The sequence below is a fragment of the Rhinolophus sinicus genome, chromosome 1 (assembly GCF_057876585.1).
Source record: "Rhinolophus sinicus isolate RSI-liver-muscle chromosome 1, RSI-T2T, whole genome shotgun sequence".
In the NCBI taxonomy this organism is placed as follows: Eukaryota; Metazoa; Chordata; class Mammalia; order Chiroptera; family Rhinolophidae; genus Rhinolophus; species Rhinolophus sinicus.
Window position 1 is genome coordinate 177,445,827 of NC_142501.1, and position 18,530 is coordinate 177,464,356.

At 32.4% G+C, this 18,530-nt stretch overlaps 1 protein-coding gene across 1 annotated transcript in view; it reads right to left on the reverse strand.

The window, feature by feature from the left end:
* STPG2 (sperm tail PG-rich repeat containing 2) overlaps positions 1 to 18,530 on the reverse strand; it is a 517,806-nt gene that overhangs the window by 396,834 nt on the left and 102,442 nt on the right. The window contains exon 10 of the mRNA XM_088792041.1: positions 17,659 to 17,751. Within this exon, the coding sequence (XP_088648167.1) occupies positions 17,659 to 17,751 (93 nt within the window). The remainder of the gene's footprint in view (positions 1 to 17,658; positions 17,752 to 18,530) is intronic.

The window sequence follows — 18,530 nt, forward strand, 5'->3', positions numbered from 1 at the left end:
AAGCAATTGAAACCAGGTCTGATGAAGAGGGCTCAGTATCAAATAAGAAATGCTGTAGCATCCTGCCATGTAAAAGCAGGGTGTGATACTGAAATACCACCTTTAAAGTGCCTCATCTACACTTAAAATACTCTAAGGAAATAAAAAGGCAATCTTTATCTGTAACATATAAAGAAAAAATGCATAAACCAAGCCCATGATCACATTACCTTTCAAGAGATACAGTCAACTGTATGACAAAGTATCTTTCCTATCCAAGTGGAAAGATCGTGGTACATGTATGTTTAGTTCTACATATACTCACTCCATCATCTAATATGAATAAGCCATAATTCTATCTTCTTCACATCTTCTCACCTCATTTCAATGGTTTGCACCATTCCTTTTTTAAAAATTTCCTAACAAATTGAACTTACTAGATCTTCTCTTAATAAGTCCTGGGCCTAAGGGATGTTGGGATAGGAGTTCTGTGTGTTTTTCAGGATAACTTTCCTTCCTACATTTGTCTAATGAAATCCCCTTTCTCTATGTATCAGAAAGGTTGATTGTAGTCACATATAACAGATAAAGAAACATAAATAGACTTAAATAATAAAGAAAATTGTGGCTTCGTATTACTGAAAAATCAGGAGCAATGTTTCTCAAGATTTTCTGTGCATTAGAATCAGCTAGGGAGGTTTAAAAAAAAAAAAACTGTCCTTGCCCACATCTCAGTGGCCTCTCCCCAGAGATGATGCTTTAAGTGGTCTTGGGTACTCCAGATATTTCTTTTTACAGGTTCCCAGATAACTTCCAATGTATACACAGGGTTAAACAAAACTGCTTTAGAATGGTGGGTTTTAGATGTGACTGAAACAGTATATCAATCCTATTTCTCTGATTCTCTGAACCCTATTCTCTTCCATGTGTCAACTCCTGCAGGCAGGCTTTCTTTGTGATGAATAATGACTACAGCCTTATATCCATCTGTTACAGAATCTAGAAGAAGAGAAAGCTTCTTTTTTGTAACCATAGAACACAATCCTAGGCTATTCTCTGGGCCAACTTGGTTCCTAATCCCACCTGAACCAATCACCATGGCAAGAGAGATAGAATTATGCTAACTATCATAATTAACCTAAATGAAGCAACATAAAATTAATATAAAATTTTATGTCTGGAACTAATGAATCCTATAACATTCTAATGAAGCAAAAGTGTCAACTCCCCTTAAGAATGCCTATTATAACTCAGAGTACACATGGAAAACAAGAGAAAAATCGCAAGTAAATAGTGTCACAAGTAAATAAGGACAGATGCCACAGATGTTTAATTTGCAAAAAAAATATTACATAACTAGCTAGGGATGATGAAAAATTAAAAAAAAAATAAGCCTGTGGGTGATATGACTACAAAAATCAATGCAACTAATTTGTTCTTAAATTACAGCAGATGATCCTTGAATATAAATGTACCCATAACTGTATATTCATTCCTATGTGAAAAGTATTAATTTAAATGAGAGCTGACTTATAGGCCATCTTCAGTAATGCATTCTTCACAACAAATGAGAGATTCCTATATTTTACAGTCATTAAATAATAATAATCAAATGTTTTATATCACATAATACAATACAGTCTTGATTAAAGAAAACAAAATACAAAAAAGTATTTTCACTACTATTACAATGAAATAAAAATTCAATGAAACATTAACAGTTGCTACTGTTAGATTGCAGAACTATATGAACTTGTTTTGCTCTTTCGTCATTTTTGTGCTCAAAAATTTCTTCAAGCAGGTATTACTCTTATAAATAATTTTTTGAGGGTAAGGGGGATCAAATATATGGTGATGGAAGGAGAACTGACTCTGGGTGGTGAACACACAATGGGATTTATAGATGATGTAATACAGAATTGTACACCTGAAATCTATGTAATTTTACTAACAATTGTCACCCCAATAAATTTAAAAAATAAAAAAAACTTTAATAGACCAATAAATTGTTTCAATTATAGAATCATTGTGAATACTAAGGGATATAAATACTTTTTTAAAATCCTTCAATTCTCTTAATATTTCAAATTCTACATTTTTCTTTTCTAAGAACTGAATGTTTAATCACAAAATCTTTGTGCATGTTCTTTGTGCAAATGTCCATGATATGGTATTCTAATGCTTACAAGACACGCAAAATACCAATAACTGGAATGTTTCCATATACGGTAACAATTCCATAGCACTCTAGGAAACCATAATTTATTCCTTACTTAAAATAATCTCCATGGAGAGGTACTTACCATATTTCCCCGAAAATAAGACCTAGCTGGACCATCAGCTCTAATGCGTCTTTTGGAGCAAAAATTAATATAAGACCAGGTCTTATATTATATAAGACCCGGTCTTTATATTGTATTGTATTGTATTGTATTGTATTGTATTGTATTGTATTGTATTGTATTGTATTGTATTGCATTACATTATTTTATTTTATTTTATGTTATATTATACTTGGTATTATTTTATATTATATTACATTACATTACATTACATTACATTACATTATATTATATTATAGACCCAGTCTTATATTAAAATAAGACCAGGCCTCATATTAGTTTTTGCTCCAAAAGACGCATTAGAGCTGATGGTCCGGCTAGGTCTTATTTTTGGGAAACATGGTAGTTTTTCATGAGACTGCCTACACTGTAATTTAAATTCTTTAGTTATTAAATGGTAAACAACTTGAATGCAATGATGGTATGATATGCTTATCAAATACAGATAAACGGAAATTGTAAAGTTCAGTGAAGATATGGTTAAAATTCAGAGAGAAATGGCAAACAAAAGCTGGAACTTATAAATGAGTTGTATTTTTACACTTAGAAAAATTCAATTATTTGTGTAATGTGAAATGAGAGGGAAGACGATAATTATTTTTAAAAGGATAGATTCAAGAGTTGAAAATAATCATCAGACTTCCTCATTTTCTTTTGATTTTGCAAAAACAGGCAATAGTAAAAGGAAAAATAAATAAATCCATATTGCAAGTTAAAGATTTTAAAACAATTGTCTTTGTTTTAAAAAGCAGATGCAGAACAAGGAGATAAGACTTGAGAATATGGAAGATGTGAAGAGCACAATTAATAAATTTGAGATGAGTGACATATTTAGAGGACTGTATCCAATAACTGCAGAATACACATTCTTTTTAAGTTACCAAAATATGCCACATAGTGATAGACAGTCTATAAAAAAGTCTCAATAATGTTTTTCAGGATTTAAATAATATATATTATATTTTTGACTACAGTGAAATAAGCCAGGAACCCAGAAAAAGACAATAAATAGTAAACTCATAAGTGTCTTGAAATTAAGTAATATGATTCTAAAATCCCATGGGGGTCAAGGAACAAATTATAATGGAAATTATAAAATCTATTAAAATTATAATAAAAATATGGTGTGTCAAAATGTGTGGAATGCAGCTGACATGGGGCTTACAGGGAAATTTATAGAGAAAAAGAATAACCAGAAATTAAATATTTAAGCTTCCAATTAAGACTCTAGAGAAAAACAACTGCAAATTAAAAATAAAGTGGAAAATAAAAGACAGAAAGAACAATAAACATAGAAAACAACAAAATCACAAAATAATTACTTAAAAGGATCAGTAAAATTGATAAAATATCTAGTAAGACTGATCAAAAAAGAGAAAGAGGTAAAACATGTTACCATTATAAAGAATAAAAAAGCCGACCTCTACCAAACACCCTAAAGATATTTAGAAATACTAGAGGATATATGAACAACTTTATGCAGATATGTTTTGAATTTAATGGAAAGAAAACATCCACAAGAGAAACAAAGAAAAATAATCCCTGGATATCCTAAAGAAATTTAATCTGTTATGTAAAGCAATCTCAAAAAATTCTAACCTCACATGGTTTCACCAGTGAATTCAAGAAACATTTAAGGAACAATTACCAATCTTACCCAAATTCTTCCAGAAACTAGAACAAGAGGCAACACTTACCAAATTAATTTATGAGGTAATCATAACCATGATATCAAAGCCTGACAACGAAATTGCTAAAAAGAAAATTAAAGACCAATCTATCCATGAACACAGAAACAAAGTGTTTAATGAAATATTATCAAGTAATGTGCACATAAAAGGATACTACATCAAGAACAAATGCAGCTATTATTCATTATATGCAAAAAAGGATTCGTATTTAAAAAGTAGACAATATAATTTACTACATGAAGAGAATAACGAAGTAAAATCATGAATCCCATATATATTTATATATATCCCAATAGATGTAAAAAAAATATTTAATACATATTCCCAATATAAACTCTTAGCAAACCAGAAATAGAAGAGGACTTATTCAAATGATGAAGATTATTTTTTAATTACTGTTCACATTACACAATATAGTGAAATACTGAAATGCTCTCCCAGAAACAAAATAAAGATGTTCATTCTCACCAGTTTCATTCAACATTGCACTGGTTTAGTGCCAGTATACTAATACATGATAATCGTCATCATCGTCATCATCATCATCATCATCATCATCATCAAATTCATATGGATTACAAAGTCATTTTCCATAGGTTATATAGTTTTATATGCAAATAAGTTGAAGTAAACAACATATAAACTATTAGAATGAATAAGTGAATTTGACAAGATCACTAATATAAGGTCAATATGAATAACGCATTTCTAAGCAGTAGAACAAACAATTGGAAAATAAAATTTTAAAAGATACTTGTACCTTAGCACTAAGGGAAAAAAAATCAAATACAGGTTTTTAGTTCCAGTTAAGGTGGAGCAAACAATGTTCACCTCACCTCTCCCACTGAATCCATCTAAAAACCATAGACAGAATACATACAGTAGCTATCTAAAAACTGTGAAAACTAAATAGGGGCTTTTAGCTCCAGACAAAATGAAATAACCACATTTCAGTTGGACAACTAAGTTTGCAAACTCATCCTAGAAAAAGTGCTACATACCTCATTGCTGAATATCACTATGGTCACCTTTTAGGTGCTCCCCTTGGGAAGCTATGCAGACACCTGCGCCTAGTCCACCCTTCAAAGAAATTTTGGAACTCTTTTTCTGAATGGCCATCAGAGCCGTCATCATATTATCCTTGATGTCCTGAATGTCATCAAAATGGCTTCCTTTCAATATTTCCTTTATCTTCAGGTACAGAAAGAAGTCACTGGGGGCCGGATCAGGTGAGTAGGGAGGGTGTTCCAATACAGTTATTTGTTTAATACTAAAAACTCCCTCACAGACAGTGCCCTGTGAGCTGGTGCATTGTCATGATACAAGAGTCATGAATTGTTGGCCATAAATTCAGGTTTTTTTGTCTAACTTTTTCAAGCAGCATTTTCAGCATTTCCAAATAATAAACTTGGTTAACTGTTTGTCCAGTTAGTACAAATTCATAGTGAATAATCCCTCTGATACCAAAAAAGGTTAGCAACATTGTTGCAACAAGTTCGCAAACTTAATTGTCACTTAGGTCAAAGGAGAAGATGGGCTGTCGACATACTCATAAATGATATACTTGTCCTTGAACTATAGAACAGTTTCCAGTTTCTACTCCTTGATGGTATAATGATGGGAGTGTAGCTTTAAACTCTCAATTAAGGTTACAGTGCATGATAGTAGGTAATTCTAAGTGTTTAATATTCCCAAGGGTGATTTAAATTGGACCACAAACCTACACATGATGGATTAAATATTAAAAATCCTCATTCAATATAGGAGCATCATCATGTTTTTAATGTAACAAATAGAATCATTGGATTACAAATTGTAAAGCGTCTAAAGCATATATGAAATCCAAATTTTCCTATACAATCTCATGCTAAATTTGAAATTTAAATGTGAATATTTTAAACTTAATAAGCAGATTTAAATGAGCAAGTTGAAGGCAAATTTTAACATTTACAATAATGTAATTTTTAGGTTGCTTCCTGATTTTGAGTGTTTATTTTAATCAAAAATAACATGAAATTATAAATGCAAAGCCTGAGAATGTTCAAGTTCAAATCAAAACTGTACTTTTAGAACATGCACTAAAAATAAAATCTCCAAAATTTACAACATTTATGAGATCTAGACCTACATATGCAAGATAACCAATTCTTTGAAATGATGTATGTGAACTGCACACACATAATACTTGATATCAACAAGCAAGAAAACCTCCCTCTATAGAGTTGTTTTCAGAGTAATCTTTGTCTGAGAGCAAATTCATATCTCAAGTTAAATTGATGTTCATCATACATTCCTAGAAATTACTTTTAAGGCAAACACAACCAATCTTAGAATTTTCTGAAGTCCAATGAAAACCACTGTAATCATTGTAAGAAAGAATTGGTACACTGAACTAACCTAAAGAAAGTATAGATTGGATAGGCCACCAGGAAAATAAAGAGCTAAGTCAGGACAGGATTTGGAAAATAGGAGAACAAATTGAGAAAATCTGAACACAAGTTAAACACTGGCAAAGAATTAATTAACAACTTTCATATTTTTCCCCATTTTTATGTAAGAGCATAATATTTCACTTGGCTAAGAAAAATTTAAAACACAATGGTGAGAAATTAAGTTAATACACATTTTTAAATAAACAATAAATTTCAGATTTAAAAGTATATTGATTCATGTGAAGATACATCTAACAAGCTATATTGATACAGAGAATAGAAATAATCTCAAACAGCCTAGATCTCAGAAACACTAGGTACAAAAACACCACAGCTAAACAAGTGCAAGGTACATAGTGCAAAACCATTCTGGCAACTTTTATGTATGTCAAGTGTTTCTTTTACACTATATCAATTTGACAAGATTTCATCTCTTTTTTATTTAGCTCATAAGATATTTCATAATTAAATCTACTCTTCATTTGGAGAGTATTTTGAAGGTACTGCACATAAGAAAAAAGAGCAGGCTCTGATTTACATTCTTCCTTAAATGTAAAAGTATATGCTGAAGACCTGTTATGTAACTAGCATGATACCAAACCATAAAGGGCAACAATGAAGACAGAATCTTCACCTTTAAGAAATAAATAATATGTGCACATGTAAAGAAAGTAAAAACCAACCTCATAGCAATGTTCTTAATTCAATGTGTGACAGATGGTCCAAAGTGAAATTAAGATTTTAAAAAAGCATTCTTGAGTAATGATATTTATAAAAGGCTTTTTTAAACTCATAGACACAGACAATAGTTTAGTGGTTACCAGAGGGTAAGGGGGGTGGAGGGTGGGAGTTGAGGGTAAAGGGGATCAAATATATGGTGATGGAAGGAGAACTGACTCTAGGTGGTGAACACACAATGGGATTTATAGATAATGTAATACAGAATTGTACACCTGACATCTATGTAATTTTACTAACAATTGTCACCCCAATAAATTTAAAAAATTAATTAAAAAAAAAGAAAAAGAGACAAGAAACATCAATTTTTTAAAAAAGGCTTTTTTTAGAAGATTGAGAAAGAAAAATTACTGAAATCCTATTTTATGCCCATCTTTCTTCTCAAAAAGTAACTTTCCTACTCAAAATAAAAATTCATATATTGGTTCACAAAATAGATTTCAAAAAACTTGAAAATAATTGTCAGAGATAATCAGAATATTTCAAAGAAAATTAAAACTGCAGCTCTTCATGAGTTCTATTTCATGATATGGAGAGAGCTAGTAGATGAAATAATGTGCATTAGGTAGAATTCTACAGATGTCACAAAGTGAGGATAGGTCATTTCTTTCATACATTTTTAAAAGATTGAAATAATTGAGTATATTCTATTTTCATAATGGAAGTAAGCTGGAAATCAATAACAAATAACTACCAAAAAAAGCCAACTTCATGGAAATTAAACAGTACTCTTCTAAACAGGTCAAATAAGAAAAAGTGTGAATTAAAAAAATGTTTTAACTGAGTAAAAATTAAAAACAACATAACAAAATGTGTGGAATACAACTAAAGTAGTATATGAAGGCATATATTGCCTTAGAAGTACATATAATCAAAAAGAAGATGAAAAACATTGACACAATTTCCATTTCAATAACTAGAAAAAGAAAAACAAAGCAAACCTAAGAAAAGCACAAAGGATGATATTATAAAGATAATCAATGAAATAGAAAATAAACATAAAATAAAGTCAACAAAGTCAAAGTTTTTCTTTAAAAAAGAGATTATGAATATTGATAAATCACCAGTAAGATTACAGAAAAAAGGAAGGAACAAAGAGAGGGAGAGGTGGGGGGGCACAAATTAGCAATATCACGGGAAAAGGCAGGGCATCTCTATAAATCTTACAGACAAACAAAAGAAGGGAATATCATGATTAACTTTAACCAAATATATATGACAAATTGGAAGAAATGAATATACTTCTCTAAAAGTTGAATTAATAAAAGTAGACAAAACAAAAAATATAAATAGTCCAATATCTAGTAAGATGTTTACAAATTAGGTTTTACTATTATTTAGGTACATCAAGGCCAACAGATCAGGAGATGATTGTCATTGAAAAGAGAGCTTGTTATACTCAGATTCCAGAGGAGGAGCACGCCATGCCAGAGAAGTTCACACTGAGAAGCACAAGTGTTGGTCAGGAGGCAGAAATAGGGGAAAATATAGAGGAGTGACTTTACTGTGGTTTCCACAGGAAGGAGTCCGTGAGGCAGGGTACACAGGCTTAGTATTGGCTGGTTGGAATAATTTCAGCAGGCTCTGGGTCATAGGGAGCTGTCCCTAGTTGGCTGGTACCTGGCCCTGGGGTGATTAGAGCAGGAGAATAATGCCCGTGAGTGTGAAAGCTTCATAGAAAATGGGTGAGCTCTGGATTGGACAGTTTGCATAGATAAGACATATTTGAAGGACAGTCATTTGCTATCTCTAGTAATTGGCCAACCTTGGAAGGGACAGTCTCTCCAAAGTCTACAAGGGCCCCAGATGCCAAAGCATAGGAACACATGGTTAATAGATAAAGAAATTGAATCCTTTCTTTTAAAACCTTCCCACAAATAAAATCACCAGCCTAGAAGGCTTTAATACTGAAGTCTCACAAACATTTAAGGAAGAATAACTCAGTGGTGTAAAAATAAATAAACTCTTTGCAGGAATGAGAGGGAAAAAGAACACTTAACTCTATTTAAGAACCCAGCATAACCTTGACTCCAAAACCTAAGAAAAGGTCATTACAAGAAAAGACCTCATTTGTCTTCCCTGCCAATAATTCTTCTGCCAACACTGCCCTCCTTGGACTTAAAAAAGGGCTTATTTACTGTTATGGTATTCTGGACAAATTATTTCTGATCAAAGAACTCACTTCACAGCAAAAGAAATGAAACAATGGGCTTGCGCTCAGAGAATGCACTAGGTCTAACATGCCCTCGTTATTTAAAAGCAGCTGACCTAGAAGAACAACAGAAGGGCTTGCTGACAACTCAATTATGGTGCCAGCTGAGAGCCCAGACCTTGAGAGGACAGGATTTACGCATACATGATGCAATATATGCAACATACATCAAGTACCTTTCTCATGACTTCACCTAATAAACACACCCACAAAGTGTTTTTCTCTTGTCTCCTTATCTTTGATCTCTAATTGTTTATAAGTCTGAATTCCCAAGAAAGGAATGCTTCCACTTAGAGACACAACTCTGATTCTACAGAATTGAAACTTACTCATAAGATTGTCAACTAGCATTTTGGGCTACTCACGCCACTGAAACAAAGTACTTGTTAGTCTACTGACTGGGATTATTTGTCACGATTAACAAGTGGAATCTGAGTTGCTCCTACACCGTGAGAATTGGAAGAGCTTGTCACGCATTCTCTGGGATTTCTCTTAATATTTCAATCTCCAATATTAAGAATTATTGAAAAATTACATTGACCAAAAAAAAAGAGAGGGATCGCTAGGATTCATAGCCTTCAAAAATGAAGGTTTGGTCTTTCATCAGATAAAGAATCTTAAACAGCTGACAACCAGGTTGAGGGCAAAGGAAACAGAGAGGGTGACAGAAGAAGAAAGTCAGAAACATATTCTACAGCATTGAATCAGTTAAGAAACAAAGACTGTGGCAGCTATTCAGATAAATGTGTGTATGTATGTGTGTGTGTGTGTGTGTTAACTATTTTCATCTTTCTTCTCCTCCTCCTCTTTATTTTTTTAAAGTTTTATAAGAAATTAACAATGTATGATTTAGTATACAGACAACAATTAAAAGCCATAAATCAGTAATATATAACAGTATTTAAATACCAAAATATTTAAATGGACAATGACTAAATTTGCCCAAAGATAAAAACAATCTGTTGGAAAGCTGTCTCTTCATTTTGGAGAGTGAGAAAACATTTGTTATACAAAGAATACTTGTACTGTATTAGGCAGAAATATAATTGTTTGGAATATTATGTGGAAGTTCAAATATAAGTAGAAAGATGAATATGGATGCTAAGTAGTCAACGGTGTGAAAGGTACCAGATTTTAAACCATTGTCCCAGCTCCAAACCTGGGAGTCTGCAAACCATATTTGTGCTTTGTCAGATGGCCCTCTGTTGGGCCAACAGGAGATGCTAGAGGGTATGTGCATGGCTGGTGGAAGAAGGAATTTCTTCCTATGGATCTGCTTCATCATTGGAGAAGCAGCAGCTCCTTCCAATAGTAGCAACTGAATCTAGTTGCAATTTTTCCAACACGCTTCTGCTTTTGTTTATTCTTCTGTCACTCTGTACCCCCTCAAACTTTACAACATAAGTACCACTTTCCATTATCTCACTTCTTTGTACTCCTCATATCTCTGGCCTTTTTCCTTTACCTTCTTTTTTTCTCTATTTTTCTACCAGTGTCATTTGAACTTATATAAACCTATTAGGGTTTTCCATATTCACTCCCTGTGTACTTGTAATGATACTAATATATTACTTTGCAACTACATTTTAAAGTTATGTAATGGGAAAATGTCTTTCCCCCTAGACATTTTTAATAATACAATGGAACTACTGTTTACCCTAAAAATGCCAACAGAAGGACTATTAGTACATACTTCTATATAATAATGATGACCAGATACTCAAAAGTTTAATATTCTGAATTGCTTAAAATATGTCTGTGTTAATCATGCCAATGAGATCAGATTTCTGTAAAAGACTCCAGCATTGCAGCCTTCATCAGTGGAGGTAATTTCGAAAAGAGATATGAATTCCTAAACATTTAAATATACTGAAACAAGGTTTACTCCTCATGAATATGTGCATCTGAGTAAGATAATGAGACATTTGAAGAAGTCAATTTCTCAAGGTCATGTTTCATTAATCATAAATTTATTATAAAGAGATTTTAATGGTATTTATGCCATGCCATCATTATACACATGTAGGGTTCATATGTAATCATGTTGGCAACAAAGACTTAAATGATGAAGTTAAGGTCTTGACTAATCATCTCCACATCACTTTTAACATTATTTTCTCTCTTTTAATCCCCATATAAGCTACAAAACAATGATTGGTTGATATAACCTGTAGTAATCAGATTGAAATGGATGCCACAAAGGGAGTATACTTTAAGTCTCGAAGATTATGTAGAATATGAGTTATGTTGCTATTGTTCATTTTAAAAGGACATGGCACCTTCAATGTTCAGACAAACTTCTATCTCAAAACATATGAAAGTAAAAATTGCTTTTTATCAACCAAAGAGTAAATCATGTCTGTGTGAAGTTATTATTTTTTCTGAGATTTATGTAGGGCAATAAAAAAATAACTAATCTAAAACTGTATAACTGCATTCTTCTCACGATCTGGGTAAGCACTGACAGACAATCCCGCCCAGTCAAGAAGCAGGCTAGTAGAATCTGACGTATCACAGTGTATCTTGCTCGGCAGTTGCCTTTGCTGTGTTTTCTCTGCTTTGACGAAGATGCCATTGAGCAGCACTTATTCTTGGTGTTGGCATATCAAACCCATTTTCTGAACTAATGAAGTTAGAAAATTAAAATAAAATTTTATAGAGACTTTAAAATGTAATGGAAGTACAGGAAGCCTGTAAGTGTACTGCACCCAATTCACTCTTCAGTGTGTCAGAAATGATTTGCCTCAGTTCCTTTATTTGCATTGATGGGCTTGCAAAATTCATTTTAATGTGCTCTCCTCCATCAATGGTTAGATGAGGAATAAGATACCAGCAAGCAAACTAGCCAAGCAACAAAATAAACTCAAAAACTATGCAAAAATCTAAGAACTTTCTATAAATAAATATTCCAGTGAAAAATTGAAGGAAAGAAAGATTGAGGGTAACAGAATAGAGTTTTTAGTCATAATAACTGTGATTCTTATGGAACAGTTCAGCTGAAATTCATGTCTAATATAGTTTTACTAGCTTCCGGGTCCTAAGGCTCTGTGTTCCAGGCTTATGAGATCTTTCTTATGAGCTCCTGGGTCACCAGTACCAGCTGAATTGTCTCCCCCTTCAGAGGTATGAATCCCAGCAATAAAAGGTCTCTCCCAGCTTTCACGTTTTAATAATTCCAACCTATTCCCTTTGTTCCCCAAAGTTAAAGGACGGTGGCATTGCCTGTGTTCCTGCTTCCATGATACCTTAGTGTTCTCTCTTTGCCTTTTCAGTTCTCCAATATCCACAATTCCTTATATTACTTACCTCAAACTCACTAGTGCAGTTCTGCCTCCTGACTAGACCATGACTGACACAGGCCCTCTCTACCTAAACATACCATTATAACTTTCTACAGCAGCCACCCAGTATGTGCAAGGAGGGTGTTACACTAGCACCCTCCCAGGCTCTCAGGTATGAAGTGGAATTCATACTCCATCATCTCTGGGATGTATTAACCTGAGTCTCCACTTATCCACCCCTATTACTCAACTCCCAGTCTTATGAGAGTTCACTCAAAAGGTGGGAGAGCATGAAATAGGCCTCATACTCAAATAGCAACTCCCTTGCTATGCTACCTTTCTTTATCCTTTCAATTCAGGACAGGCTTTCTAATTCAGTGTAGTAGGAAACTTCCTTTATCCTAAAATTTTTCTATTCTCTTTCTTATAGTAATATTCTTGTATTTCTGGCAACACCATGAGAAGAACATGCCCAACAATCCTGCTGGTCCCAAGAGTTATCACCCCCATCAAATGACAGCATGAAGCAGTTTCTTCAGCAAACCTGCAGCCTGAAGTAAGCTTCTCTAGCTGAGCTGCCAATTTACGAGTAAGTAATAAATGATTTTTTTTGGATGCTAAGATTTATTATTCAGAAATAACTAACTAATACAGAAGTTAGGCCTCTTAGCCATACTCTACTTCTACAATATTTAAAGAAAAGTGGATATTAGAAAACACTTTTCATTCTTTTTAAAATTCCATTATAAAGCCATGCTTCCCACAACTACTGTCTCTGAAATTAGCTTCAAGAAATGTTTCCAAAGTAAAAAACTGAACATTTATTCTTTCCATCTTGCATTCCTGATATAGCAATACCATGCAAGACAGAGGTACCTCTGACTGAGGAAGATGAATGCCACTTGCAAGGAAGTATTAAAAAGAAAAAGACATTGCCATATTTCAATATATACTCTTCATTAATCTATGGAATGATGAAAAAAGAGCATAGGCTTTGGAATGCAAATATATTTACCTTGAGTCATCACCCTGCCATTTATCATTTTTATTGTTAAGCTAAAACTTACTATGGGTAAAAATGAAGTGACTCTCATGAGCAATAATACACCTATTTCTTACTATGACCCTATCAGGTTATCACTTTTTAATTTATGTCCCTATTTAATATTTGAAGAAACTGAGATTTAGGGAAGTTGCCTTACATTTGTGTATCTACAAGGCAGAGCAGAGATTAGACAAGTGTTTCTGATTGCAAAACTTTTGCTTTTAAACTTGAACCTATTCAGGGATGATATTTAAAAGATTTTAACAACTCATATGAATAAAAATTAAAATATAAGTCAAAATTTACTTTTAAAATTCCTTTCATTCTCATATACACAGACAATAGTTTAGTGGTTACCAGAGGGTAAGGGGGTAGGGGGCGGGAGATGAGGGTAAGGGGGATCAAATATATGGTGATGGAAGGAGAACTGACTCTGGGTGGTAAACACATAAGGGGATTTATAGATGATGTAACACAGAATGTACACCTGAAATGTTATGTAACCTTACTAACAATTGTCACCCCAATAAACTTTAATTTTAAAAAAATTATCTTCATTCTCAACTCTATGTACCATAAAACTATTTACCAAATGACAAAAGTTTCAGCTCAAACTGTTTGCCAAACAATTCTAATTTCAAGTCATTTGTTAATTTTTAGAAAACATGGGTAAAAATTTTTATGATACTTTTTGATACCAGTTGTCACTAGCCAAATGATGTCCCTTTCTGAGCCATAAATTGAAAAGCTTAGTTGTCCTTGGGATAGAGGGGGCAGAGGGGAATGGGTTCCAAATCTGCTGAGGCTCAAGGTCCCTATATAAAATGACATAAATTAATGATTACAGTAGGACCTCTGTACCCATGGGCTCCCAACCAGGAATCAAAACAGTACATATATTTACTGATAAAAACCTGGGTACAAATGGTCCCATGCAGTTCAAACCATTGTTGGTCAAGCATTAACGGTTAATTCCTTTCACAGTGATTGGTTTTTTTTTAGGTTTTTTTGTTGTTGTTTTCTTTTCTTTGTTTGTTTGTTTGTTTGCTTTGTATTTACCATTACAAATGTAATATAGGGCCTAGCACTGTAATTTCTCAATTTTTTGACATCTGTTCACTCTGCAATATGAAATAAGAAATTTGACACATTCTACTGCCTCGCAACCTTTCATCTCTTGATTTTATTATTTGATTATTGATATTAATGCTTCTAATATTTATATTTTTATATTATAATTAAGTCCTCTGCAATTTCTATAGAGGTAAATGAAATTCTGTCACCAATCCCCTGACTCTTGAAGAATGTTCCAAGCATGAGCTAAAAGCACCTTCTTTATTAGTTTGTTTTCACTTTACTTCATCTGGAAAATGCTTTTCCTATTTTTCACTCGGTTTATGTCACCCTGGGCTTGCTTCCCTTTTTTCATTTTGCTAGAACAGAGCTCTTACATGTCAGAAAATTGTTTTTCTTGATTTATTTAACTGAAATTTTAGGTGGAGGCAGAATTCTCGAATTATTTTCAAATTAATATCCAAAATTATTGGTTATCGGATAATCCTCAAATTAATATCCAAAATTATTTTCTCTCAGAAATGTGGGGAAATATATTCCATCATCTCGTAGCTCTGAAATGTTGCTAATGCTGTTGAGAAAATGTTGATCTAAGTATGTTTCTCTTCCCTTTGTAAGGAACTCAGTTACTTTTTTCTCTGGAAGCTTCCAGGGTGTTTTGTTTAGTTCTAGTCTTCTGAAAATGCAAAACAATGTGAAAAACATATGTCTTTTAAAATTCATCCTCCTTGGTATTTTGTTGAACTAGTCGAATTGAACATTTATGTCTTTATTCAGCTCAGGATAACTTACTGTTGTTTGTATCAAATACTCCCAACTACTATCTCAGCCTTCTGTTTCTGGAATGTCTAATAAACAGATGTATGGCTTGTGTTTAGCCTCCATTTATCATATTTTCAATCTCTTTGTCCTTTTTATATCCAATTAATGCTTATATCATAGTTTTTTTTAATTATTTCATTGGGAACTTGTAAAAGGAAGGGAGATGTGTATGTGCTTTGTATTTCATTTGAAACAAGAAGTCTGGGCTTTTAAATACTTTTGTGAAACTTTTATGTAAAATGTTGAAAATTAAATTATATGCCTTCCTTCAAGATTGCAGCATACCATATACACAAATTTTAAGTATGCAGGAGGTAAATTTTCTAATATTTGTATTTGAAATAAAAATTATAAAATTAATTCCATTATTTTATAAGTTTGACATCAATTTTTATTTGAGATCAGTAAGTTGGATTTTTCATTAGATACATATTATACACCTGCATGTTTGAAGGATATTCTCATTTGCAAAAGGATTCAAAAACCAAAGTATTCTATGTATTCTATATGACTAAAACTATTTTGCTTCTTGGGTAAGCACAGTCTCACCCAATGCTTTTAATTGCCAAGTGTTTCCTGCCAAAACAAAAACAAAACACCAAAAAGAAGTTTCCAGATACAGTTAGAGACAAAGTTAAAAGAGAAAAATGTAAATATTAGATAGGAGCAATTGGTAGAGCAACTCATCTTCCTTTAAGGCAGATCTCCATCTGTTTTCACTACAAACATAAAGTATAACATAAACACACGCATTCCCATGGGTACCCACAGAGATTCGCATTGTTTTTTCCTAGTAGCTATAATATTATGACAGAAATAACTATGAATCCATTGTAAATATCCCTAAATATAAAAGCTTTATATTAGTAATAAATTACTTATGACACTTCACCGTGGAACCTAAGGGTTGCATGACTCACTTGAGAAACACAGAACAATCTTTAAACTCCTCAAGATGAAGAAATGATCTATTAAAACAACACATTTATTTAACAATTATGAGAATCTCTTACATGTCAAGAACACTGCCAGATGATTTTAAACTGTCTTTTGAATTTATATCTACAAAAAAAAAAAATCTCATGAAACCTGATGCTAATTTTGACTCCATCTCTTAGATTCAGTCAACTGATGTTTCAGAAAAAATAAACCCATTTCTGAATGGCTCTCACCAAATTAATCTAATTCCTATGATATCCTAGACATTCACAGCTATATTAATTTAACTAGCATTGTATTTGTACTTAAATTAGTTCATCCTAATCTTGTACCAGTTATTTCATCATGGAAAGCTTTATAAATAAAGTCTTAGCATCAGGCACCTAGTAGTATTATTTCAGCAAGCAGTGCTACTTTTCTGGTTGATTGGCTTCATTTTAAACCCTGGTTGATGATCCTGTTTTGCTCATTTGTAATTAATATCTTACAATGATAGTCCAATTTCTATTAAAATTTGTTTTAACAATACCTATACACAGAAATCTAACTTTTTAACTGTAAATTTCACTTTGATCTTTTAATAAGTTAATTCTGAATGAAACAGTCAAGCATTCATTTTTAAATTGTATCTGCTTTACTTATTTCTACTTATTCAGTACCTATAAAAATGAATGTTCAGTTAGAAAAATTCATATCAACACAGTATAAAATGCAGATTAATGGGGATAAAAAATCTCTGAAGATTCTAGGGTTTTAAGATAGATTCAAATTGAAAAGAGAAAAAATTTACACTTATGACTAAACTGAATTGAGGCTAAGGTAAATTCCACTTCATATGTAATACGAGTTCAGTTTTCCTATATGTCCTAGGAATGAATGCTCTCTAATCCTCCAGGAGATGTTCCATGTAATATTCTCTCACGGAACAATGCTGGACTTCTGTTTAGCTTCAAGAATTTTGTTGAATTTTGAAAATATGGAAGTATCATACTAGCCAAAGATGTTACAACAGGCTCCCGGGTACCTCTCTCAGATCATAATATAACATTCTACTCTGAGATTTTCAGATTACAAATAAGTTTGGTTATAAAGAGTCTTCTTACCATATTGACTAGTTTAGTAGTTCTTTCTGTTCTTGACAAAAAAGCAGTACATCGACTAGTCAAGTGAGGAGGTTCATCAGAAATTCCACAGACCTGTGAATTCCAAAAAGCATGTTGAAAGGAGTATATCATTTATATTTGTCAATACAAGTGGCACTATAAGTAATAAGTTTGCAATGAAGCTCATCAATATTGCTCTATCATTACAGACATATATTCAAAAAAAGAAAAATTAAATGGAATATAGAAGTAAAAGCCTTCAAGTTAATGAGATATTAAAATGGAAAAAGAGTTGATTATATGAACCTCTAAGAAAGTAAGATGGATCTGCATACATTATTTAAACATATTAGGGGTGAGTTATTAGCTATACTCTAATGTCAAATACAGACATCAATTCTCGTTCTGATTCATAACCAGGAAAGTTGTAATCTCTATACTATATAAGATATTCAGCCAATTATACAGTATTATTTGTTAATACTTAACTATTAACACGTGGAATAAAAATATAATAGCAATAACTATTTAAATGGATTTTGTGACAATCTTGGATTAATACATTTTCTATTAGAAATGATCCACATCCTCTTAAATATCATAATTTTTATATGCATTGAAGATGTAAATTAATAGTCTAGATGAAGTATGTAATCAAAAATTTAATTAGCCATTATATAATCCTTGCAATATGATACTTTCCAATTTATCATACAATTAAACCATTTGGATTCATTTAATAATTTAAACCAGAATGAGCAGTAGCCATCTATAACCATTCTTTATGTATACAAAAGGGATGAGAATTTATTTTCCCATTTTTGCATACTTCACTGTTTTTATTTCAGAATTTGATATTCATATTTAATACT